General features: G+C 39.4%; 3 protein-coding genes across 3 annotated transcripts in view; all 3 read right to left on the reverse strand.

The window, feature by feature from the left end:
* Window positions 1–1,195: 1,195 nt before the first annotated feature.
* bnip3la (BCL2 interacting protein 3 like a) lies at window positions 1,196–6,572 on the reverse strand. Its single transcript, XM_050050464.1, has 6 exons — window positions 6,429–6,572; window positions 5,033–5,303; window positions 4,859–4,940; window positions 4,664–4,770; window positions 4,406–4,555; window positions 1,196–2,797 (listed from the first exon to the last, which is right to left on the reverse strand). The coding sequence occupies exons 1-6, from the start codon at window positions 6,478–6,480 to the stop codon at window positions 2,749–2,751; spliced, it is 711 nt and encodes a 236-aa protein (XP_049906421.1). The 5' UTR covers window positions 6,481–6,572; the 3' UTR covers window positions 1,196–2,748.
* Window positions 6,573–9,002: 2,430 nt separating this feature from the next.
* On the reverse strand, window positions 9,003–21,990 carry ppp2r2aa (protein phosphatase 2, regulatory subunit B, alpha a). Its single transcript, XM_050050690.1, has 10 exons — window positions 21,682–21,990; window positions 21,223–21,300; window positions 19,315–19,412; window positions 18,876–19,041; window positions 18,584–18,696; window positions 17,571–17,748; window positions 15,655–15,819; window positions 13,647–13,816; window positions 13,420–13,511; window positions 9,003–12,959 (listed from the first exon to the last, which is right to left on the reverse strand). Exons 1-10 carry the CDS (start codon window positions 21,686–21,688, stop codon window positions 12,680–12,682), a joined length of 1,347 nt encoding a protein of 448 aa, XP_049906647.1. The 5' UTR covers window positions 21,689–21,990; the 3' UTR covers window positions 9,003–12,679.
* Window positions 21,991–26,143: 4,153 nt separating this feature from the next.
* vps33a (VPS33A core subunit of CORVET and HOPS complexes) overlaps window positions 26,144–27,397 on the reverse strand; it is a 9,404-nt gene continuing 8,150 nt past the window's right edge. The window contains exon 13 of the mRNA XM_050051997.1: window positions 26,144–27,057. Within this exon, the coding sequence (XP_049907954.1) occupies window positions 26,864–27,057 (194 nt within the window). The 3' untranslated portion in view covers window positions 26,144–26,863. The remainder of the gene's footprint in view (window positions 27,058–27,397) is intronic.

Genomic DNA, 27,397 nt, shown 5'->3' on the forward strand with positions numbered 1-27,397 from the left:
TCAAAAGGTCAAATCTGATGTCTCTGATAGAACACAATGGACTAGACTAAAATGTGCCAGCCAGAGGCATCCAAGTATGCAAATAATAGGATTATAAGCAACTAAAAACTGCATCACATCAATTTCATGTTGCCCCCTCATCTCTTCATTATTTCTATTAATAATGAAGAATGTACCATGACCAAATATCATAGGGAAAAGATGCTTTGTAGAGGTACCACTGCATCTGCTGCGAGGTCATTTAGCAAGGAGAACAGCATTAATGTTTACATGTCACACTTTTACGAGCACAGACCTTTTACCCATGGGTAGATGCTCGCTTCCCTCTGCCCAGTGATAAAATTAGTGGGTGTAGTTCACTAGAAATAAAATAGTTCCTGTATGAAACTGCTCATGACAAAGTCTGTAGATTATTTTGAGGGACCGGGTCATGATTTCTGGAAAGAGCATTGCTGTTGAGTTTATGTATTTTTGGTGCTTTGAGCAACACAAGCTATTTAGTTCCATTATATTTAAGAGAAGGGAAGACATCTTTACGTTTGATATCTCCAACACTCTGCAACTCACATCATAACAATGTAGATTGATAAATAGCACTACAGGTAAGAGGAAAACTGTATTTTTGATTTTAGGGTGAACTATCCCTTTAACCCCAAACAGTCAGAGGCCCACTGTGGATGTAGCCCTACTGGGCAGCTTCCACATGTGTGTAACTGACGAGTGTGAACATGAAATAAGAGCACTGGCTCAACCAACCTTTCCTGAATTTAAAACAGGTTACATATGGATGCAGATATTTTTAAGATTTAGCTACTAACACAAATAAATAATGTAGAAATATTTTGGATTCATTGTGAGAAAGATATAGGAGTGGTAACACCTGAATTAGCCAGGCAGGAGAAAGTGAGGGCCGAGGCTCTGTGATTTATCCTATTTTGAAACTTACCTAAACATGCAGCAATCACACACATTTTATTCTGTTCTATTTCTTTGTGAATCAAGCTTACAAAATGTACATTAATTAAACAGTTGTTTCATCCTCTGTACACAGGTCCATTCACATGTTATAATGCTCATCAGCTGCAGGAGCCCAGAGTGATGATATGCCATTTTATTAGTTATTATGACTTTAATAATGCATTAAGGTCTACAGAGCTCTATCCACTCTCTTGGTATTCATATCTCAGTCACTGTATACAGTACAAACTTTATTCAAATTCCAAAATGTTCTGTATTGCACACTGATTAACTGTACACAAGCCTGTTATAACGACATGTACAGTTTATGAGTTAGTATGAGTCATTTACTGCATTAAAGCCTAAATGCATGTTGAGTGCTTTTAAACCAATACTGCCAACACTGTACATTATGGTGAATGATTTTTTCACATGATTCTATAATGTCATCCATTTACAAACAACTGACAGAAGAATCATCCAGTCATCCAGTCAGCATCAATATACAGAAGTCACATGCTTTTCTTCAGGAAATGCTCCTCTAGTTTTTTCTGGAGGTTCTACGCACACTGTACACTGTTTATTGTATCTTATAATGTGAAACGATTGCACAGTGTAATCTACATCGAAGTCAGATAACACTCTTAAATGAGGCCCCTGGAGATACCTTCCTCTGTGGTGGCTTCTGCCACCGACGCACCAGCAATTAAATGACAGCAAAAACACATTACGCACACTGCCACGACGCTATGTAACAACAATGATATAATATGCATTAATATCAATGTATAAACAAAGTATACAATGTCAAAAGGTGTCTATTACATAGGGCAGATCACAGCTTAAATTATTTTTTCACATCTACATTTTTAAATACCTAAACATGTCAAAAAAAAAAACAGTCTAAGATAAATCACCGATGTGCAGTGGTGAAAGATAGAAATTTGGCACTTTGCCATTGCTGCTATATTATGTTAAAGAAGAAGATATGTAGGCAAAAGGAAAATAAAAATAGCATATGGCCTGGTAAATTGCCATCCGCCCTAAGTTTCACTATCATAAACTCAAACAACCCCACTGTAAAATTTTGGAGCTACATATCAATGTTTAAGCTTTCCAACCTTCAAAAAAACAAAGCTTTTAAAAGAAAGCTTCAGGAGTCAACATGATACAATTTCTATTCTCAAAAAAGTGTGGCATTTAAAAACATATCCCACTGTGCAGCATTTTTCTCCTCCCCCCTAATAACTGCAACTTGAATGTTAAGCTCAAAAAGTTAAGGCGATAAGAGTCCCCTCTGTTCCCGGAGCCAATTCGGTTTGTTTGTATTGCAGATATGGCGCATATTTTTGGTTCATACACTCTGCCAGCTGGAACACCAGTGCAGAGATGCAGCTTGGGAGAAGGCCAGATTTCTCATGACATAACATCAAAACACATAGAGAAAACTTCAACCCTGAAGCCACCTGACGTCAAATCCTCGCCGCATATTTTTTTGAGTTGAACAGGATGACTAATATTTTGCAGCTCTAATAGGGTCAGTCATATACTGGATTCAAGTCGGTGGCAGCTGCTGGGTACAACGTTGCCCCTGTGTCAAAATGTGATGGAGTGCAACCACATTACGTCATGTGTATAACTCTATAACTACATCTACAATGTGACAGAATTTAATGCTGATTGGAAGGGAAATGTGGGCGTACAATAGATGCAGAGAGACAGCTTGACTACAGGAGGATGGTTGAGAGACTTGGAGACAGGAGAACATCCAGGCACTGCTTCGTCTTCTATTCAGTAAGAGCTGGTGGAGGCTGTGGCAATTCTCTTCCCAATGTACACCCTGAAAATAAGCCAATTTTAAGAAAATGAAGGTCTACATTTTTATTAACACCTGAGCCAGCTCTCTACTTGAATGCAAAAGGCAATCTCAATGAACAGTAAGAACTGCAGGTGACAGTAGCTTCTCCTGTAAGGCAGGTTTAATTTTACTACATTTCAGCAATATGGCAATTTTAAATGCTCTACATAAAACACCAAAAACATTGCAACAAAAGTGCAGAAGAAACACAGTATAAAAGGACATTTAAATACAACTAAAAGCAGTAATTAAACAGAAGGAGAATAGAAAATTTTAAACAAGCTAACATAGAATAAGACAGGTATAAAAAGAAGAATAAAAGTTACACTGCAGAGTAACAGATAAATAAAACACGGAAAAGTCTTCAGCCTTGATGAACACTGATTCCTAACCTTTTTCCTCAAAGGGCCACTTTTCTAACATTGACTAAACTGACAACCCCTGACTAAGTGACATGTTGTATGGATATTTCATATAATATTAAATGAATAACAACAGTAAAAAACAACTGATAAACCATTCGATTAACCCAAATAGTGAATGCAATAACTGAATGAAGTTTGGAACAATTTTGAGCAGATTAAATCCTGTGAATATTACATCAGAGATAAGTTTTCCTGATATTTTAGCAACTTTTGTATGGTTTTCTATGTTTTTTTATTATTATCTTTAACAATCATAAATACTTAATAGACTTCTTTTTGATACATTCAAAGTTTTCTTCTCCCTGATGATTTGCTGTTGTTTTATTAGCTTGTTGGTTGTTTTATCTGCATACTAATGCAGGGTGAGGCTGTCCTCATCGTGCCCTTATCCTGTGAGAGTTCTTTTAAGTAATACCTTGAATAATAATCTAAATTTTAAAAATAATAATTTCATGTAGTTTTCTTCACAGAAATGAATGAAATGCTGAGATACAGGCCTACAATTCGCCACACACCAATACCGACATATACCACATGCCCCGGTGGAATTCAGGAGTCTATAAATATATGAAAAAGTAGATACCACCCAAGCCTAAAACCAGTAATTTAAAAGAACTGTGAGTTGCAGCAGGCCTGCAGTTTTCTGGGAGTTTGTTCCAGATTTATGGTGCATTAAAACTGACTGAATTGACTCTGAGGACACAAAGCAGACCTGTACCAGACGACTTGGGAGGTCTGAATGGTTTTTAATGTAGCAGAAAATCAGAAATGTATTTTGGCCCTAAACCATTCAGCGCTTTATAAAGCAACAGTAGTACTTTGAAATCGCTTATTTGTTCCTGCTCTATTCCTAAACCTTTAGTGCAGAGGAAAAGGTTCACTACTTAAGTGAACTGTTTTCATCACTTTCACTGTTTTATAGATCAGGTGCAGATGTGAGCAGATGGGCATCAGATACATAAATTGCAGTCATCTTCAACACTAAAACAGCAGTGCACTGACAAATTGACAATGACAGCCCTTACTGGTCCTTTCCTACAGCACATGCTGAGTCACTAAAATAACAATCTGGCACAGAAAAGTAAAAACATCAGTGCAGACTGAGAACATGTAACTTCTTCAATGCCAAGCTTTGCATTGCATCCCTGCGTGATTTCTGACTTACCCGAGGCCAAGAGCGAGGATGTGTGAGATGAGTAAGGAAGGGATGAACACTTTGAGGAATTCAGCAGAGAAGATGCCGCCTTTCTTCATGACTCCACTCTTTCTCATACTGAGAGATACTGAACGTCGGGGGTGCCTGAAGTGGAACTCCCTGTGAGGAACAATCAACCAATCAATTCAGAATAACTTCAGAAGACAATCACAGACAATTTCCTGAACCACTTTGAGTGTGTGATTCTGAAAGTGAGAGTCTGCTTACTTTGGTGGAACGTTTTCCGGTCTGCTGGACCAATCAGCGACCCAGTCTACTTCTTTGTTCATCAGGATGTCCTCCTCTCTGTCCTTCTCTGGACCATCTTCCTCTGACTGCAAATGTGGAGGTAACGTAATCAGGTTTTAGGGTCAAATGAAAAGATTCACAGGGGGTCTGAACTTAGAGTTAAACATGTTTTACCTGACTATCTCTTGGGCTGGACATCTCCACATCAAAAGTTATCTGACCCTCATCCTGATCTGGACTTGGTGGCCTGTGAGGACTGAGGCAACATATTGGGATGAACAAAAACTGTAACAACAAACACTTCTTTAAATAGTTTAAAGAAGGGATTATAATGGCCTTTATTACTACCTATCACAAGAGGAGCTACTCTGGCTGGATTCATGCTGTGCATCCAAGAGGATCTTTTCCATGTCTCCATTGTGAATAGAGGAGGACGACGGCACATGCTCTAGTCCTCCAATAAGGGTTTCATCACTCTCAGGCACCACTTCCAAGGTCTGCAGAGTTTGACTCATGCCAGCATTTGCGTTTATTTGGTCTGCAGCGGGTGTCATTGGCTGGTTGGTCTGCACGCCCTGAGCCCCTGTGTTCCCATTCAGCTCCAGCTCTACCCAGGAGCCTTGGCAACGCAAAGGTCAAGAGGAGGGAAGGAAGGGAAATTAAGCTTGTTGTGTTAAAACCTCACAGCAGATTGTATACCACACAGAGACACACCCCTGCCTCCTTTCAAACTGAAACAGCTGACCTACATTTCCTGCACCACTGACACTGTGCATTCAAATGAACTGACTGGGCACTGCATCCGTGATAGCATGCATTTCTTTGTGCCACTGCCCCACAAACAGCTTGCACATTTTTTTTCCAGACAGGAGGGGGTTATGTAATCCTTTATGGCCGGCGGGCTCGGGTTAGCACACAATGTATATCATATGATAGCACGCCTTTGCACCCATCTTGTGTTCCCTGAAAATAATATATATATTATGTAATTCGACGACGCATGTATGCATGACCGACTGCACCGCAAAAGACGAGTATGTCATTTATGTTGCTCTCATGTGAGGTCTTGCATAACTGTGGTGTGCAGGGTGAGACAAATTGCCCAGGCATGTCGCTGTTCCAGCTGTGATGCTGTCACTTATATAAACCACAAGTCCCGCTTTTCTATCTGAGCAAACATTTTATCTCGTCTATAAATTGTTTATAGAGTAAAGCCGGAATATACCATTAGCACGTTAAGTGTCTTAAATGTGTTTTCGGGGCTGGTAGTCTGCAGGCACTTGAGCTAACATCCCACCATTGTCTTCCTTTACTATTTATATTTAGTTAGAAAGACCGTGGCCTGTTGAATAAAAACGCGACTCGTCTACATAAGGAATGGGAGTAATATGGCTTATTTATATTGAATTTAAAAATAGCATCAAATTAAATCAACATTTATTTCGTCTTTTGTCCCAAACTTGTTTTCATTTTGGCTAGAGCCCGCCCAGCGCCGATGTCAGTACGTGATTGGCTGCGCTCCCATCAATCAACCATTTATCACAAGCCCATTGGCTAGCTTGCGGTGACGTCAAACAGCATCACCCTCCACCCCTCCCAGAAGAAGAGGAAATACCGTAGCCGATGTAACTTTTACAATAAAATCTTAATTACACGGAGATTCATAAAACCACACACACTCGTTAAAGATACTTAAAGCAGGATTTAAAGCGTAGAGCACGGAGCGAGAGGCGGCGGTACGTACCGTGAAGCCCGGGCTCTTCGTTATTGTTTTGTTGAGCAGCAGCGGTGGACATGTTGACTACCCAGTTTTAGCATTCATCAACATGACACGCAGACCAACTACGAAGTGCGCATGCGCTAAATCTATCCAGAGTCCAACAGACACTCACCGATAAGGGACCAGGAGCAAGCCCCAGATCTATGATGGGCAATTTTTGTTATTTTCATCCTACATGTCAGTTAAGGACATGCCTGTGGTGTAGGGTTAGGGTCCTAAGCTGTCAGAGGTCCTCAGCTGTCAGAGGAGATGAGGGCGGTGGCTTGGGTGTGACTTTTTTTTTTATTTACCCTCCCTGAAGCTACACATTTTTTCCTTTAGCCTCCTGTAGTGATAGGGAAAATGCATGACCTTCCCTCCACTATAGATTAGCAATTAGATTTTTAAAAGTTACCCCTTGATGTAGAGTTAAAAGTTTAAGATGCCTTGGTCCTTCACTCATCTTATTTCTTGTAACGGTTTATTTTTGGCCAAATTTTAAACGAGACATAGATTAAAGTAATTTTGATGAAATATCACTATTTTAAGTTCAGATTTGGTTATGTTTTTTTCTGACAGAAGCATTCATTGCACATGATGTGTCCAAGGACTATTCGAAATTTGAAATCCAAGGATAATTTCATTTTTTTTAGTTTAATAAATCTGTAATTTATGGCACATTTTCTTTAAAAATCAGTTGTAAAAATAAATACAAAATACAACTCCTTACATTTGTATGCCCCTCCCCTAAGCCAAAATGAAAAAAACAACAACATAAGTCCCTTCCAAGTGCTTACAAAGAGATTTAACATGCCTCCCCCTTCTTGCACCATCTCCTCCCCCCATAAATAATGAACAGTCCCTTACAACAATCTTTACTATCATTGATAGATCATGCCTGTAATGAAACTGCAATAAAGAAAGCCTCAAAGTTTGACTGAATTTAGAAACTGGGGGATAAAAATCTTCACTTAGGCCGGTTGTTACTAGACTCTCACACTGTATGTAGGCCTAATTCCCAATTAATGACAATAGTCTTCAGAATTCAATATGAAATATGTTTACTGTAGATTATCAAATGTAACATGTAACATGTGGTCCTGGGAGCTAACTTATATCAATGTTGCATTCACCTTTAATTCAGTTTACATTCCCCTCCTGCTGTGGGCCTAGTTGAAAATGCCTTCCTTTTGTTACGCCCTCTGACTCCTACTCCCTTCTCTGTCCACCATTGTTTTTGAACTCAAAACACAGTCCATGTTCCAACCTATTCCTGACACCATTGTTTCTTTAACTCATTCTCATACTCCTTTATTTTTTAGCTCACATATAGGGTAACAAAAAAATGGATTTACAATAATTATTTGTTTAGTAATAATGTTGGGCAATATTATTGATACATTCAGGTGAGTAGAAAATTATGTATTTCCCACAGAATGAAACAAAGTACATGCTATCACTAGTTGTAGACTTTCTCTTTCTACTGAGTCTGTACAGGGTTTGAGGACTGATGATAGTCGTATGGCTCTTCACATAAGTGCTGCATTGGCTGGACTAAACTATTAATGTGGGGAGGCATTTCCATTAATCGTATTTCCTGTAGATTTGGAGAGGATGGGTCTGAAGTGTACATCACTCCTCCTCCAGTTTCATACAAGGATCTTGACAGTGTATTATGAATAGGATGGACATCGTCATAGCCAGAGTGGTGAATAGATTTTTAGACAAACATTTTAGTAAGAGCAGCACTGTCTGGGACCACTGCAGGGATTTGAAAATATTTTGTCCTTTTGCAAACACTACAGGAATTCAGCATTGGTGATGAAATAAGCATAGCCACGTTTTGAAATGCTTCTTTTGATTTAAAAACACTATGTTAGACTTTGATTTATGACTAATTGCTCTACAAATACAAATTATATCTTGATAAAGGCTCTATTTAGTACACAAAATATTCACATTTAAAGGACTAGTATGTAGTTTTAGGGGGATATCTCGGCAGGCATTGAATATATTATAATACACGTTTTCTTTACTTTATAACCACCTGAAAATAAGAATTGTCGTGTTTTTAGTACCTTAGAATGAGCCTTTCATATCTACATAGGGATCTGGTTCTTGTCCACAGAGTCCGCCATGTTACACCACCATGTTTCTACAGTAGACAAACCTAACACTTACTCTAGATAGGGCCATTTGTATTTTCATGTTGGCCACCACTGTTAACAGCCCCTCCATAACAAGCCAAACAGCGTTGGTGCAACACAGATTTGTAACGTGAAACTGCTTTATTCAGGGTTTTCACAGGTTTTAATCATCTGCTCAATTTGTTTTGGAGAAGAGGAGCTCTCTGAGGATAATATGACTCCCGATAAAAACCTCCTGAACAATAAACACTGAAGGAATTCTAACTAAGTGTAACTAAGTTTCAACTGGTATCAATCTGCAATCCTCACAGCCAGATGCCACTAAAGCCGGCACACTGCTTATTCAAAGCACATTATCTTCCATACACAAACCATCAAGCAGTTTGGTTTTATTCAGAATTCAGGTTTGAAATTCTTTATTACTTTTCATCTAAATTGTACTTTATTCCATTTGACAAAGACAAACATAGCTGTACAATGAACCATTTGTAGTTTTCCCCCCTAACAGATCACCAAAACTCTCCTACAATCTTTATTCCAGAGCCCCTTGAGAGAAATTAACAAAAACATACAAATTAAAGAAATTCACAAAAATAAAAAGTGCATCTTGTTTTAACACTTGTGATACATTAGACATGTATATAATGCTGCTTCAAGTGGAAAAAACCATAAAACTCCAATTTCAACAGTTTCCTTGAGATTTCAAGACCCAAGGTTCGTGTTCAAAAAACATTATAGCAACTTGAATTTCCAAAAGTGTATGATCTACCTGTAGATAAGGCAGGTTTTAATAAAGTCCTGAAAAGCTGCTGCTTTTTTTTTTTTTTTTTTGGAAGGTAAAAGGTTTTGATCACAGAGCAGCGGTAAATTCCCCTGAGCAGTCTCCTGTCTGGCTCGCCAGAGAGTTCAAGAAACATACTTGATTATCTTATTTCTTCTTAATGCTATAAGCAAAGGCATTAGGGTTCTGCTGAACATCTTTGTGGTTTACACCGTAGCCTGGAACGATAGTTACGAAGACAATATGAGGGGAACGTGAAGATTATTAGTTAACCGTTTATCTTTTATGAATATGCCTCAACACTCATTCAGTCTGTGACCACCTCTGCTGCATCTGCAAAGACGGGAATGTTTTAAAAGCCAATGTTACCTTGAGACTTGCCATTTCTGCTCCAATATCATTTTACAAAGATTTTTGCACTTAAGTCACCTCTCACATCTTCCAACCGGTTGTTAGAGCAATAGTTATTTAAAAATAAGTGAGTAAATGCTTCCTTTGGATGAAAGAAAGAACAAGGCTGATTGATAGGGACCATCCTCGACCGTGGAATGGGACAAAGGTGCCACATTATACAGGTTTATACACGTTATGACCCTCACACAACCTTGCATCAGACACTAAAGAAAAGCCATTTTTAAAATAGCTGCAAAATAACAAAAATAGAGATTAGCAAAGTGTCTCATTACTTGAGGACAGAGCCCTGAGAGAGCGACACTCAACAGTAGCTTCACACCACCGTATGAAGATGGGTGGTTATTTTGGTGGCATCCCAGTTATTGGAAATCAGTTCTCTGAAGGTAGGAGTGACACATTAACTTACATAAATATGATCCAATGGACCGATAAGCTTCATGCCCTGATTCAATGGCTTAATCTGTCATCAAAACATAATTTTAAATACGTGGTAAACTGTACTATAATCAACCTGTTGGCTCCAAAGGAGAGTTGGCAGCGTGTGACTGAAGCATAGTGTAGCAGAGAAACAGAAGAGCTAATTTTCAAAGTGTTTTTCTGTGTTCAAAACAGTCATTAAAGACCACTTCCATACACAATCATCTGCAAACCAAGTGCTTCATGAATTCCCCTTTTTAAATAAACTGTTTTCTCCTGCGTCACAAGAGAGAGAAGACATTTCATACAATAACTCAAAACCAGTAACTCTGTCTAGTCAACTGACTTGACTAGCTTTAGAGACTTGATTTAATGGTTTAAACATTAAAGGTTGATTAAATATGTCTTTCCCATTTAGACCCACAGGGGTCTATTCTTTCACAGCGAGCAAAATCATTCGAAAACAAAAACCATGGCACAAAAACAGAACTTTGAGATCCAAATTAACTCTGAACCTAACTGTGAAGTATCCAAATAAGTTCTACATAAACATCAGTTACAGTCAGCCAAATTAAAAAAATAAACTGTTATAGTGCTCATGACTACAAAGGTACTGATACCTGAAAATACTTTTCTTTGGACATCCCACGTGAGAAATATCACATTTCCTTGATGTCATGAAAAGTCTCTAGCTTTTAAAGAAATACCCGCCAGAATGTACAAAATGTCCCAAAGTCGTGACAAAAAGGTTACCGGATCCGGCGACCTTCCATCTACAATCAGTCCGAGATAAACAGCTAAAGAAACTACAGTGATCAGACTGTAATCCTATTGCCTTAATTTATACAAAAATAAATCAGCTATAGTGATTATTCTTCTTTTATCATCAGGTACAGTACAAAACATCATAAAAAAAAACCTCTACAAACAGAAACTAGATCCAGAGATTAAAGCAATCGGTCAATCTGCGACAACACAGCAGGCATTGTGGGGAAGCTGGCAGCGGTACTCATATTTTTGGAGCCACCGATCACAAGAGAGTTAGGCTACATCACGCCATTATGCCCTTCCACCTGTATAAGCTTTTGTCCTGAGCTTTATATGGGGGTCCACACATGACTAGGGGTACCTCGTCTGCAAGACAGCTTTAAATGTATAATGTATGGGACTGGTTACTTTGGCATGATTAGCCCTCATTCAACTCCCAAAACCACAACACCTGACAAATGTGCGCACACGTGGTTCTTGTGACCATGTTAAAGGACTATACTGGCTTATCTTTTAAAAATGTTTTTGGCCATTAACTAGAAACTATATGTACATTACTGCTGACCTTTTTCCTATATGTAGCCATTTCAATACACAATTACAATCAACTTTCAGCCTCAACCCCATTGCACTGACAATTACCAAGGTGCAGACGTTCCTCTGTATCGTCCGTAAAGAGGGAATACAGCGAGAGCTGGACGGAGCAGAGATGCAGCTATCGCTATCTGGTAACAGGAGTACTGTCTGCAGAGGCAATGGTAAACAGATCAACAGTTTAGGTACATGTCCATGCGGGTTACGTACAGATTCTAAGGGTAGTATACTGAAAGTGTTTGGTGGAAACACGGCTTTGCTCTGACTTAATCAAAGACGACCAAAAGTTCACTGTGACTGAATACATGCCAAGTCAGTTTCAAGTAAACTGACTTTCTAACTGTCGAGAAATGACTGTAAACTAATGAATACTGATACACTGTGGACAAAGGTTAGCAGTAGAGCATATTTGTAGAGAATGAGCTAAAACATGACACCAGAATAGTCCTTTAACAGCATAACCATACTATACATTAAGAAAGAAATAGTGAGTGAACTTGGCAACTTGACAAATACTTGGGGCAAATATGGAGTGTTGACAGCTTGTATCTGCAATGTTTCAGGCCGGCACGAAAAGGAACTTGGTGACAGAACAACGTATAAACGGTAGAAAGAATTTCCTATTCAAACTAATAAAACATGGTGGCTACAAAAACTGAACGACTGGTAGCTATGACATACAACTAATCATGTCAGGATGGCACAAAAGAATAATGGAACAAACTAGCCGAATGTGTGTATTTAACACATTTTCCCTTTGGTTTGGGATGTAGTGAAGTTGCAAACAGTAGCTTGGTGAACGGAGTGCTCCTAATGGAGAAAACCATTAGACACTAAATCCCAAATTCTGGACTCAGATCTACAAACCCTGCATGTTTACATTTGTCATACACACAGGAAATGTGTTTGTGATGGCCTGCTTAGATGTGTTGTGGTAATGCCACTGTTTGTTGTTGACAGATTACGTCTTGTCACGTTAAACACAAAGGTCAGAGAGGGCAGATCATATCAAGACTTGGGGATTTAGCCAAAGACGGACACATATTGTTTGTATGAGTGTATCAGAGCAGTGGGGGTACAAGCAGAAACTGGGATCTGAGTGGTTCAAACAAATGCTAGTTCAGTTTATCCTGGAATATGTACAGATTGTTGGTGGTGGCCACAGCAATGATGTTGTCTAGAGGATGCCACGCAGTGTGGAGGATCTTCTTGTTAAAGTCCAGACTGTCTACACTGATCTCATCCTTTTTGCGCTTCCCACCCGTGCTGACTTTGCGAGGTTTCAGGATCGATCGTGGCTTGCTGTTCTCCCGCGACGCCTCCAGGGTTACGTCTTGCCGGTAGCCTCTGTCAAACATCCTGAAGAAGTTGTTGTAGGAACCGGTCATCACAACGCTGCAGGGAGTCAAGGTATGAGTGAGTGATGGTACATCGCATTATAACAAGTAACAGATTTTTAATGGCCAATGTGGTGGCCTGAACCGTCTGACGCGTAGCGGAAAATAATGAATCAAAAAGCGAAAGTGTGTTGTTCTCGGTCATGAACCACAACCAGGAGTGTGTGTGGAACATCCCTCTGCCCCCCAAACCAAATCATGAGCAGCCTCGTGCTCTGCACTGAACAGATAACCACAGTCAATGATAAGGCCTGTGTTGTTTTGCCAGTTTAGTTGTGTCAAACAAGGACTCCACCAAAACATTTGCGTACACATAAAGTGTGGGGAAACTTCAAAGATGAATTTCTCAAACGCAAAATTTGCTTTCACAACTGTGACACCTACCAGAATGACAACAGTTGTCCAAAATGCATCTTTTTACCCTGATATAATACATGTATAAAAGACTAGTTACTCACCTGTCGTTCCCATTCCAACAGCACTCAAACTTGTCGAAGATACAATCATTCTCGTAGAGTGAACACAATTTACTCCTGAGATATTCATGCACCTGTTAAGAGAAAGTGATGAATAGTGAAAATAACATTGCAAAATGACTTCTGCATAAATGTAAGGCTTACAAATAGCAGAAAAGAAACTGATGTAGCAACATTATGTTTGTTATAACATGACATCAGTCACAGACCTGATAAGTCTCTACTGGCCGGGTCTCCATGTTGAGATCCCAGATTTTGACAGACAGGTAGTCGCGGGTCATCATGTAGCGACCACTGTGGCTGAACTTTACATCAGAGATGGATGAGATGATTTCAGAAAAGAATGAACGATTGTTTGGATCCTCTGGCTCTTCAAACTCTTAAACAAGAAAAAAGATACATGTCATTAGTACAACCTGACTGCCAGTAATTACATGCCAGGCTACAATTTTTATATTGCTGCGCCCAATTTAATGCAGCAACAAATACAGCTCAGTTTTAATAGTGTGGTCCCTGCAGGGATTCATTCCTATGCTATGTCTGTGCTCAGTCCCGCAATTTTCATTACCTTAGACATCATGTTTCTACATGCCTGCTTCCTCAAAAATAAAACATCTAAAACAGAGAATTAGCACATTTGGGGCTCTGACTCTTGAATAATGGGAGAGCACTGGCAAACTCCCATACACAGAAACCAAGGCAGGGGTTTTCAATTAAGTTCAAAGAGGTCCATATACTTAAATTTCCTCCCAGCAAAGGTCCAAACTTGATACGGTCTAAATTGTGTCCTATAATCTACCCCTACTTCTATCAAATACAATCAGCATTGTACATTTCCACATCATGTCAACAACATTTATTGTCAAAGTAGGACACTTTTAACATTCAGACACATTGCACTAGTATGGCATTTGTATGGAAAACAAATAACTGTCTTTACAATAAATAAAATTAGTCCTAACACCTACATTTCCAGTAAAAGAAAAAAAGACAGAATCTTTTGAAAAAATAAATATGAACTGTCTTTTTTTCCTCATAGTGGAGGAAGCTGATTTACGGCTGTAAGTCGATCCAAACATGGTCAAGGTGTGTGGTGCTCCAGGGAAAACAGTCTCAGACACAGTCTGTAGACAGGAAGGTCAGTTGCTCTCCTGCTGTCATCAAACTCACGCCATTGTTCTCTCAAGTAAACTGCGCACGGTAAACAATCGATTTGATTGGCTAAATTGAGTGAAGCTACTGTTGTACAAATTGGATTAGCTGCGCCTCAATCTATAGCCGCAATCGTTGGGAAAAAATAATGCTCTGTTAAGATTATTATTTATTCACATTAATTTATTAGAAACTGGTCATGGCTCAGGATAGAACCATCACTTGGCCCGAATCCGGAGTATGGTATGCCATTTGGTGATACATGAGCTAAGGGCTGAACCTTTTGTAACACTGCTGTAACACTGGAATTTCTCAATTGTGGGATCAATAAAGGTGTATCTTATCTTATATTACTTTTTTAAACTCAAGTTTTCTCCCTTCATTTAAATTCTGTGCACGCATTAAATATCAACACATTAAACTACTCCTACTGCAATGTCTCCCTCCAGTTTTCTGCTGTCACAAGACTATTAAGCTCACACAGGTATATGGCATTTAGCTCATTAAACTTCTCTTCAGGAAAGGTCTCAGATTCGAGCCTCATTACATCTAACTTTCCCGTTGCTTCAAAGATGTTCCTGTACCCTTACTAAAGTACGGGGAAGATAACTGATGTCAGTATTTGACACAACATTTTACCTTTCACAGAACTTGCCAGCTCACACACATGCATGGCGCTTCACTAATTAAGACTTCACCTCAGGAAACTGTAAGCGTGGTTAAAGCAGATGATGTAGCTCAGCTTTTAGAAAAGGTACCTCCCATCCAAAATGTTTGGGACTTGAACTCCATTCTAGGCAACATATGTGTTGGTTGCTTAATATTCTGTTGGCACTGCCCTTAACAGAAAGACTAAACTCATACTTGAAACTAGTCGATTAGGGATTTTCAGACTCTTGATATGTTTTAAAGCACTGTCTTCTTGCTGAAGCAAGTACACACACTAGAATGTAACCTATTCTAGTTCCACTGTCTATCACTCAGTTTCCTTTAGGCATACCAGAGGCACACCTCAGAGATGAACAGCTCCCCTGCAGGCACACAACATAAATGAAGCTGGCTTACGCTTGGCGTGCTTGTCACACAGTGCTGATGCCCTCATGTCACACAAGCGGATGGTGCCCTTGCTGCTGCTGTAGACAAAGGTGTTGCATTGGTTGGGGTGGAACTCAGCTGCTGTGATCACCTCCGTCAACTCCTCCATATTGGCTGGCTTAATGTCAACAATATCTGAAGAAGGTGGTTAAGGTCGAAATAGCGAGACAGACATTTCCACAGTTTAAAAGGAAATCCTTCAGAAATAAAATGGAAGACAGTTTTGTATCATTTAAGTAGTACAAACATAGCCTGCCAATGCCTTTTTCCAGTGGTCCAAAAGGTTCTGCATGGCTTTGAGTCCAAAAATATAGGTTTTAGAGATATATATGGTTACCAAATGGTACAAATGAGTAACTATCTATTGGAAAATGCTCCCCTCTCTGTGATCAAGCATTGAGAACACTATCTAGTACTACAGAACTATGATCTGGTTAGGTGTCACCGTCAACACTGCTTTATTTTGTGAATGCATATACAATATTAAGTAGCATTTGGCTGTAACTTCTCCCAAAGAGAGGGAGGACACTCAAACACAGCTAAGAGCATATAACTCTCATATAGCCCAACAGCCTATGACTCCTATTTTAAAGTCACTGCATTGGTTGCCTATCACTCTGAACACCGATTTTAAGATTCTCTTACTAGTTTTTAAATCACTGAAAGGTCTGGCACCAGCCTATCGCTCAAACATGCCTATTAGATATGTACCTAGCAGGTCCCTCAGATCCTCTGCAACTGGCCTCCTGTTATCTAAAGACTTTCAACAAAGAGGGAGTCAGTGCTTAGCCACTACTATTGTTGTCTTTTTTTATTTTTTGTCTGTGCTGTTTTAATTGTGCTCTGCAAAGCACCTCAGGCTGCATTTTGTACAGGTTTCCCACACATTTTCATGGATAATATTTCCAAGCTTTTCCATAACAAGAACCCCTACTAAGAAAAAAATGACAGATTACTGTCATTATTATTCAACAGAATTCCATGACTTTTCCAAAACTTTCAATGATTTTTCTAACTTTTCCAGGCCTGGAAAATGTGTCCGTAAAGTTTCATTACTGATCCAGGTCTTCAATGACCATGGGAAGCCTAGTTGTATGAACGGTGCTATATAAATAGAGTTGAGTTGAACTTTCTCAACAGAAAGTCATGTGGTCGGCTCAATTCAGGACTAAAACACTTCTTTACACCAAAACTTTTTAACTTTTTAAAATATAGACAATGTTGGAGCGACTCTGAGCAGATGTTGAAAAACGCCTCACTTTGGGGACATCTGGTGGTAGAATCAAATAAGACACCGTGGAGGACACCACTGCACAGCAATTAAATCATTATTTTTTAAATGCCTGATTTGCATTGAAACAGTGTCTACTTATTTAATACACCTTCACAGAGCAAAAAAATGCCTGTAAGGCCTACATAATGAATATTGATTAAATCACTGACTTAACATGGAACAGAAAAATATGCAGTGGGTTTCAGTGTTGCAGGGACCGAGTGATGCACAGTCTGATTGTGTCCAAGTTGACTGATGTGTAGTGGGCAGGTGATCAGGATGCATGCGGGGGATTCTACTCTGACAGTGAGTCACAGCTACCTCGCAGGAAAGAGATAAACTAACTAGGACATAACATTCATTATTTAACACAGTGCATTTACAGTAAAAAGTAAACTCCTGCAAACTTATGGTCGCATAAAATGGACCATATGTTTAACACTTTTTTCTCAAACACAAGGGGAAATATTTGGAAAGGCTTGAAATGTTGTGTTTCTCATTAAAATTAATAGCTTTACAATGCCAAAATTAAACTCTATAGGAATAACTATGAAGAATTATATCAAGACCTACAGAGGATGATGACTGAATGAAATTAAAAAACAAAGGATACTAAAGCTGCGATCAGTGATCTCCAGATTCCATAGGTTAATGCGCAGATCATCTGCAGACAGGTACGTCTCACAATCACTGTTGACTGAGATGGAGTTGATATGGTAGGTGTGAGCATTTGCAAACACTCGTCTAGGGCTGGCTTCCACCATCAAGTCCATGGGCCTGAATACTGGTACCTGAGGAGAGGAGAAGGGTTAGTATCACTTAAACTTCAGAGGAACTGTGTGGTAATGGTTCTCTATTTTAGAAATCCAATTTTTGTGATTTTTTAGAGAATTTTTTCCAGACAGGCACAAAAAATGTCCCTCACTGTTTGTCAGATTAGTCTAACAATATTCTACATTTGTCCATTTTTGAGATTCTGCTGTTAGTCTGGGGAGTAAAAACAGTTTCACTAATACTGACACAAAACAGCAAGAGTTAATCGTCTTTTAAACAAAGGAGAAAATGTCTAGCCTCAGAGTTAACAGGCTCGTCTGTTACACTGAGGCTATATATGGAAACAATTCAATAAATATAGATCAGTGTGTCCCAAACTGGAGGATGCACATGGCCAGGGAGAAAAGTGCAGCTGAAATGACCTTTTTCAGAGCAGTAATTTTGGCTTGTCAAACACAGGTGTAATTAATAACATTAAACTGCAGGACTGGATCGTAAATGTTAGGAGTTCCACTTGTGCTTTTGCTGGTAAGACATGTCAACATGTCTGCGAAATGTCTCCTTAAATCAAATGACTGAAAACTCACAGTGTTTTAATGACTGGAGGACAATAGTTAGAAAAAATAATACAATACTTTACCTTTGTTTCAACCCACTAAAATGTAATATAATAAGCTTTTAATAATGTAACACAATTGGTAGGAATTTTACATACACTTCACTAAAGGCTCATAATATGATGCCAACAGAGTAGTGTCAAGTACAGCATTTTAACACATGGGTAATAAGACAGTTAATAATACATACATGTTCAAAATTACTGGGGACAGTGATTATGAAATCTGTACGCACCCGTAGTGTTGTGACAGTATTAAGATCCCTGTAGCGCCCATCTTCTTCCTTCAAATTGTAGCCCTCTGGTCTCTTGTCACGCTCACTAATTTTCCACAGCTTTATGGTTTTGTCTGCAAAAGAGGAAGAGCAGAGATCATAAAAACGCATCTTCAGTAACTAAAGAAACTGTGTAACTTTGGATTATTTGCTGTCTCCAGAGGCCTGATGGAAAGGTTTAAGTCAACTACAATTCACCATTTCATACTTACTACAGTGAATCAATTTAATTAGAATAAGCTGCTATACTAACCATTTGTAGACAAAAGGAACTGCGCTGCATTCTTCTGAGGCAACCATCGAATCTTGTTGATCTTCTCCTCGATCTCAAGGCTTTTCAGGTAGTCAAACTCAGGCTCATGGCTCTGGAAGGTGCTGTAAACATTGTACTCTCCTCTGCACTGTGGCTGATTCTTACTCTAAACAATGACAGACCGCAGATCAGAATTCAGTTCAAGTATCATTATGCTAGAAATAGACCTATGCTGACAGCAAGCGCCAGCGATTCAGCTAATGCATGATGAAGCCACAGTATTTTTTTCCCCATTTCAAATGGTTATTTTCAGCTTAAATTCTGAACTCAAAAAAAAGTACCAGCAGCTTGACAACATTATAAATTTATCAAATGTGAAAATCAAAGACTGCACTGTTTCTACACATTTAAGTTAGTCTGATAAGCCACTAAAACTCACCTCTGGCTCCTGCTGAAAGATGACAACACGACCCCCCTTGTCTCCAGTGGCTAGTAGCTCCCCAGAGTGGTTGAATTCAACAGTAGATATGATGTCAGCTGTTAATAAAGTATTATAATTAGAACATCATCAATGTTTCAGAGTCTTATTTGCTAATGTAACAGGGGGCCTGTTGTGTAAATTTGAAGCGTGTTTAATGTGAAATATTTTGAACTGGTAATGCATCAATGATTCATTTCCTTCCAATCATCAACAAAAATCTTTCAGCACCATTAAAGATATGGTGTGTTTGCTCCACCTCTCTCCACCTGTTAGAGGTGAATACCATGTCAACCATGTTGAAAACACAACAGAGCAGTGATGTGTGTGTACAGTGTGTAATGAAACTTAAAGTCTCCTGAACACTCTTGGGTGTGGGGGCTTGCCATTTACAGCTATTCAGCACTTTTCAAAGACGAGCATTCTCATTAAATCCTTCAGCACAATAATCAATCCCTGTTCACAGGCTGGCACTATTCTGAGCGGGTGCAATCCTTAATATAGACTATGGTGTTGTTTCTCCCTTGACACAGCATACAAAGTGCCTGATACGATCTGACTCCATACAAACTCTCATATAAAGCAGAGGAGGGCTGAGTAAAACAGAGTATTTCTGAAATACTGTTGTAGTAGTAATTTTTCAGCCCATGTACTGCTATGTATTGACACAGGGAGAGGCTCATATTTATACTTGTTCTCAAGCAAAGCTTACTGTAAACAACTGTGTAGTCCTTTACACACAAATAAGCCCATCATGTACTGTAAACATTGGTGTTTAGGGCACTTGTGAGTTAACGTGTTGTACGATAGGAAAAGGGGCTGTTATAATACACGACTGGTTTTCTCTGTTCATACAGAAATTAAAGAGTATAGTTTATATTTACATAAAATCTCCTCCTCCATTGGCTCCAATGTTTTGTACTTTATTTTCATGAAATATCCACATCTACTGTGTTAATATTACCTCTAGCACTGGAAGGGTTAGTTCAGCCATATCTCAAAAAAAAATTCTGTCATGCTATCTACTGGTATCTACCCGTGCAGGCAGCTGAGAAATGCAACAACAAAGTGTCGTTCCAGAAACAATGTTCTGGTTAGTCAGGATAATGACAGACACCATTGTCATCCGTGGTTTCTATTGGGAACTACTATCTGGTAGGAAATAGTTCAATGAAATCTGTCCTGAGTGTGGATTAATCTAAGTAACCGAGACAATGTTTCTGAGGACACTTTGCTGTCAAGAGACCACAAATGAAATTCTCTTTTCCACCATTGTTTTTGTTTTGCAATAGAAGTCTCAAGATTAAAGACCATCTGCATGACTGAATACAGATAGAGCTAAGGGGGAATGTTTAAATTTGATCTGGCCGATCAGTCCCTTTGAAAGTTGGACTTAAATAAAATAATAATAATAAAATAAAACTGATAGCTCAACCACACATAATCGAACTGCTTCAATAACGTCCTGACTGTTCAATTAAGGTATGCATTTCACTCCCAAGCATTCAAACATTATATTAAACACATCATACAAGTTCTTTGTGTTGAATTGTATAAGTAGTGACTGCTGACATTTTGCAGCAATTATGCGTAACAGATAAATGTTTTAAGCTGTCTGCCAGTTTTACTCGTTTTTTAAAAAGCCTACTGAACTATCACCAAGGTATGTGCCTCACAAATAACCCCTTCACTTCAATGCAAACAGTTCATTTTCAAAAATATCAATCAGTCACAGAACTTTGCATGAAACTCAAGCAGCGAGTGTAACATTAGCAGTAGCATTGAAGCTAACTTCAAAACAAGCATGCACAGGATGCCATTCAGACAGAGCAGGTTAGCAACTGTCCAGTGACCACCACATGGACTTACCTTCAGCGACATCATCGTCTATCGCTCCTTTGACTTGGGAAAAGCACCACTGCACCTCACTGTTCCCACCACCGACCCCTGAACGAAACACAGACCCAAGTTTTAACCACCATCAAAGGCAACTTCACACGCTTTAGCCTGGTGCTAACTTAGCTAAAATCAGTCATATGAGAACAAGACCGCTAGCTATGTGATACATATTACATATTTTAGCTAGCGTAGCACATTCCCAAGCACGGGAAATAGTTTAAGCATGTTAGCTGTGGGAAACTCTCACTTTCACACTGTCAATGACACACACTAGCATCTCGGAAGTATCCTAGCATGCTAGCTAGCCTGCGTTGGTTAACCACAACAGAAACAAACCCATCATCTGTGCTGAACAGGATATTAACCAATCAATAATAATAATTAATCGCCAAACACTTTGACAGTATTTGCTCTTTACTCTTAACTTACCTGCCATGGTGAGCGGCTCAGACAGAGGCTATCTCTGTCGCGGGCTCGGGCCCTGGACTGGAGCAGTGCTGACCCGGGTCGGCTGGGTGGTTCTGACCGAGGAGCAGTGGAGGAATTAACCGGGGTGTGCTGCTCCTAACTCCGCACACCGTACAAGTCGTCGGCCCAGTTGATACAGACAGAACGAAGCAGTTTTTCAACCAAAGAAAGTCTACTACAATCCTCAGGACTGAATTTCAGACTTTGCACTCTACTTTGAGATTTCCCTCGCCTCTGCCTCTCCCAGCATTTCAAAATGGCGCAACGCGGGTGGCGTTTAGCCAACAGGCATCAAACGGAGAGCGGTGAGGGTGCACCATCACATTTTCATCTGGCTGGCTCCTGTGCTGTCAGCGACATGGGTCTTTTTTCCTGTCCTCGGACACTACATGATTAATTAACTCATAGCGCGTTTAGTTTTTAATTAAAAGTTCTTTGGAGTTCTTTAATAAAACATGTATTTCCTAAACCCCGCCCGCGTGGATTGTTTCAGTGAATTAAATCGAACAAACCCGCGCTCGCAGCGATAGTTTTTTAGATTCACAGCAAAAGTGAAGCCATAAAACTGAACTAAATTTAATATAAAGTTTAATTTATTCCCCTGTGACAACACACAATAAATTAAGAGAATAATACTTGATTTTAACTTTTAAATATTTAATTCAAATGGCAACTAAAGATAATTCTAATATTCATAATATGTAAAGCAGCAATGTCAGTAATATTTATTGAATACATTTTTAAGATGTTAATCCTGACACACCCATAAATCACCCAAAAACCGAGGAAATGCCACCTGTACGTGCCACTGAGCTTCCACAGGATGTGCTGCAGTTTCTGTGCACCTGCTGGACAGGGCTTTGGAGGATGCCACACTGAAAGGGCCACTTTAGTGTATGAATGCAAAGTGAACGACAAACTAACTGCTCCTATGCAAAGTGAAGTTCAGGTACATACCATATACCTGCACTGGGCCCCCAGGGCAAAACATTTGCAGTGGACCCCTATAGGCCTTGGTGACAACAGAGATGAGCTGCCATGGTTGGAAAAGCAGAGGTGTTACTAATAATATTACCACTGGCTTTGTTATTCTCAAATGTCCCAGTAAACCATGACAATGTGACAGTGAGGCAAACACACAATACCAGGACCCTGAAACATAAGCAGCTAAATGGAATTCAGCTATAATTCATTTTATTATTTACATCTGTGCTTTCCTCATTTTGACAAGTCAAAATGTCTTCTGAGTTCATACTGACACATCCCTCTCCCAGTCCTACTCTTTTCCCATCATGTGAGTATTATTAAGTTTCTGGTTAAGATTTTACAATAATTACTTAAGGCATTTTATGCTTGTAAAGATAGTACCAGCAGAGAGATAACAGGAAACAAGCGAAGGAATTAGATGCAACAAACTGAGGACATTACAGCATCAGCATGGCCGGCATCTTATCCCCTAAACCACAGAGGCAAACCCGTTTTTGGCAATGTGACTAATCACACATGTATTTAGGAATATGCTGCATCTTAGCACAATATAAATTGAAATAATAAAGGCCTCAAACACAGATTTTAACTTGACAGGAAAGGGCATCAAGATGAGGTAATAATGCAGGTGTGTCCTTAAAGCCCAAATCATTTCTGTTTATACAGTGCTTTGGTGGTGCATACAATATCGCCAAAACTATTTGCACTTTATTAAATTATCATAAATTAATTCCCATACAGTAAACTCTCGGGCCCTCTGGGAGCCTAGACTCCCCCAGGGCAGCTGTCCGCCATGTCCATTTAATAATTCAGCTTTCCCAGACACACATGATCCTGTCAGAAGGGACATCTTTGTTTTGCCAATTCATTCTGGAGACGTTGTTATGCCTTATTTACATTAACATTTTTGTCAAACTTTATATGTACTTCTCAAGGAAAAACATCTTTCAAGCTTTTGTCGGTCATGATTACACAGAACTGTTTTTTGTTTGCTACACAACCATACAGACATGTTTTATATAGCTTCACTGGAGTCATTTTGTGACTCAGCAGATACCACAGTTTCTATACTGCACATTTATGCACTGTAAACAAACACATTTGATGCAAACTGCCTTGTTTAAATTGCTCTATAGGCCTGCAAAACCCTGTTTGGATTATTTAAAGACAAACCAAAAAAAGCACAAAAGCTGTGAGTGATACTGCAGCGCGTGAGTCAAATAAGGAAGCATCATCATTCCAGCTGTTACTGTTGTGTGTGGAGACATGAATAATTTATAGCAACTGCATAGACCACAAATCCCACGAAGGTCTGCCTGAACAACTTCATTAATAAGCTCTAAGTCCGTGAACGGGTTCATTCTCCAACAGTCACTTTCTTTTCACTTCCCCACCATAAAATAAGTGGTCCATCTGGCAAGAAGCAGAGCACCAAACAGCACTGTGTAGCTGAAGAGAACAAATTTGAGGATTTCCCTGAACGTCCGGAGGAAGCGGATAAACAATGGGTCCACATCCAGAGGCTCCTGCTGTGTCTTCTGCCTGCGGCCAGGTTCAGTCAGGTGTCCTATGTTCTCACCTCGACCCATTCTGCAAACACACATTTCTGAAATTACAAAACAGAATACAAGAGAATAGAAAACTGCAACGTCCACAGAGGTGGCCTATCTAAATGTTCATTAAAACATACACTGCACACGACGACACAAAAACTCTAATTAATTAAATCAAATAAACACAAAAATCATAACATAGAAATGAATGACATATATTTCACACATATAAAAAGCAAATACTTTACCGTTGGTGCTTTATGTATTATGAAATGTGTTCAAGGTGGAAACTGATTTGTCCCTCACCTTGCAGAAGCTGAAGAGGCTGCATTGTCACAAGACCACCATTAATAATTTATCTGTAAATTGCACTAAGTGGGTTCAGCATTGATCTGCTTTGTTTGTGTATACTGTAGTCACAAACAATACAGACTGATGAACATCTTCAGCATTCATTTTTCATGATGTCTTTAACTGTCTGCGGATATTTTCAGGGAGACGTGCTGAAGCTGTAGGATATGCAGTTTGCTGAGTAATAATAACATTTAAGTCTTTCAGTAACTTATATGATCATGATATGAAATCTTGAAATCTTTTAAAAAGGCTTCATAGGTCAACAAATACTTTAATTTTTAAATCTAAAATTGCTAATAGATTATGTTCTAATCTAAAAAAAAAAACCTGAGTATGCACTAAGAGTGAAACACTTCACCTCGATTTCTTTGGGTCTGTGTGTGTATTTTCTGAAAAGCACCTCAAATGATCGTTTTCTCTTGATTTGCCTTTGATTGATTTGTCTTTTCTCTGTTTTGTAAGGGATCCTTGGCTGAAAAACAGCTAAGAATCTCTGCATTGTTTTTCCTCGGGTTCCAGAAGTTACAGTCAAGCTCATGTGAACCATGTTGAAGTCAGAATAAATATAATCATGCTGATATGAACAGTTTTGCTATGTCTCATAGAACAAGTTATGTTAATACAATGTCAGTTTTATGCAAAACTGTGTTAATATCTTGTTCTCATAAAGGTTTATCAGCCTTAAACTAAGCTGAAACATCACATGAATCACAAATAAGCTCACAATATAATTTAAATGGATGAATAAACAAGAGAAAAACTTAAACCAATCATACCTTGGTGTTGGAGCAGGGCAGGAGCTGATCATAAAGTGGGCTCCTCTGCTTCCAGCCCTGAAGTCCAAGTTAGTGTGTTCTGCCTTGAGCATTTCAAGCCCTCATGTCAGAGGAGGAGCCAAAAGCAATAACTGATCACAGATCTGAATCCCCTGGGATTGATCTAATGGGAGTTGAAGTCTTCAGTGCACCTGCTCCTCAAACAAAAGGAACTGCTGGGTAAGATTTTGGCCATTGAGCAAATGTACAGAGTCAAATAATTTCCAGTTCATCAAATCAAAGCAGTTTCCAAGTCTTCTGGCCAATCAACACAGAGGAAATTAACAAAGATTTGCCCGAGAGCAGTTCACCAAAAATATCTGAGTGCTGTCAGCAGGTCTCGCTATGTTCACAGTGTAAGGCACGGAGAGGGTATTGACTGAAACAGAGATCAAACACCCTCCTGTAGCACAGTAACCCTCTACCGGAACACGGAGCAAATGGCCTCCTAATTCAATCAGCGTCCTGCGCTGTCAAATCACGGGCTGCCGTGGGCTGAGCTCTCCAGACAGCACAGGGCCATTATCGGCTGATCGGGAGGCCTGTTACTGCGCTAATTGCTCCTTCAGAGAGCTGGACCGCTGCTGACGGATACACTCCCATCCCTGCCTTTCATCTGCTGTCTCTGATCACAATCAGCTTGACTTTTCCAAAAATGATCTCATGAACAATAAGCAAAATGGCTTCTCACGTGATCAAGAAATTAAAGACTAATCTCAGTTAAGACTTTATTATGTATTTTTATGCCAGCAAAAGCCTTCAAAAATTAATCATCTTATACATGACATCATCTCAAACATCCCAAAGATTTTAATCATACATACATATTTACAGTTGCTTCATAGTAGAGCAATGACGTCATGATTGACATGTAGTCAGAGGACAAATGGGTGTACAGTTAGCATTAAACCAGATGTATATTATATTGTCTGGGTGCAAACTACGGACTAGGAGAAATTAAAGGTGCCCTGTGGAGTTTATGACCACTAGAGGCACTATGGAGCAATGTGTTAACAAGTGTGTCACCATTTTGTTTGTATCATGCACATTCCTACTGCCGGCTTCGCACTCTTACACTGATCTTCATATTGGTGGTGGCAGCAGATGAAAAATTGTAGGAAAGAACAAGCAAGTAAACATGGCTATAACAATGCATGATTTAAAATATTCAGTAAATCAGCTTTGCAAATGTTGTAAAGAACAAAATACATTAAACATGTTTTTAAGGACTCAAGGACACACACAAAGCATTTTGGTCTGCAACACTGAACGAAGAAAAGAAAACTCCACAGGGCACCTTTAAAGAGCCTGTTGCTGCGCAGACATCAATGAAACACCTGCAGTACACTGACATGAACATAAAAAAAACAGCAGCTGAGGTTTTCTAATGGATGGATGGGGTGTTTGATGTGGCCAGGTGTACGTGCAGGTGACTCAGGGGGTCTGGGATTCAGGCCGGTCCATGAGGGATTTGATCCAAGTTGTACCGTTTATGAGTTTTGTGGTTGCTATGATATACTCCATCCCGCTGTCTTCCATTTGAGAGAGGAAACGAAGAGCGGCTATTTCGGCGTACGACACCCCGCCGAGGAAGAACACCAATGTTGTCCGATTCTCCCCCTGCTGACCTGTGTGACAGAAAAGGAGACGCATTTAAGTCAAACAAAAATGGAAAAACTAAATTAACCATGAAAGGAATACTTCACCTCCAACATGATTATCTGTATATCAATTACTCACCCTGTGTTACGTTGAATTTGTGAGGAAAATACGATGGGAGTCTTTTAAACAGTAAGGTTTTGGCAAAAACGCACGTGTTTGGGAGGTACTGAGCATATCACTGGATAAATGAGACTTTATACTGCACGAGTTGTGTGAGAGTCTGTAAATGGATATACAGTCAGGTCCATAAATATTTGGACAATGATACAGTTGTCGTCATTTTGGCTCTGTACACCACCACAATGG

The sequence above is a fragment of the Epinephelus moara genome, chromosome 8 (assembly GCF_006386435.1).
Source record: "Epinephelus moara isolate mb chromosome 8, YSFRI_EMoa_1.0, whole genome shotgun sequence".
In the NCBI taxonomy this organism is placed as follows: Eukaryota; Metazoa; Chordata; class Actinopteri; order Perciformes; family Serranidae; genus Epinephelus; species Epinephelus moara.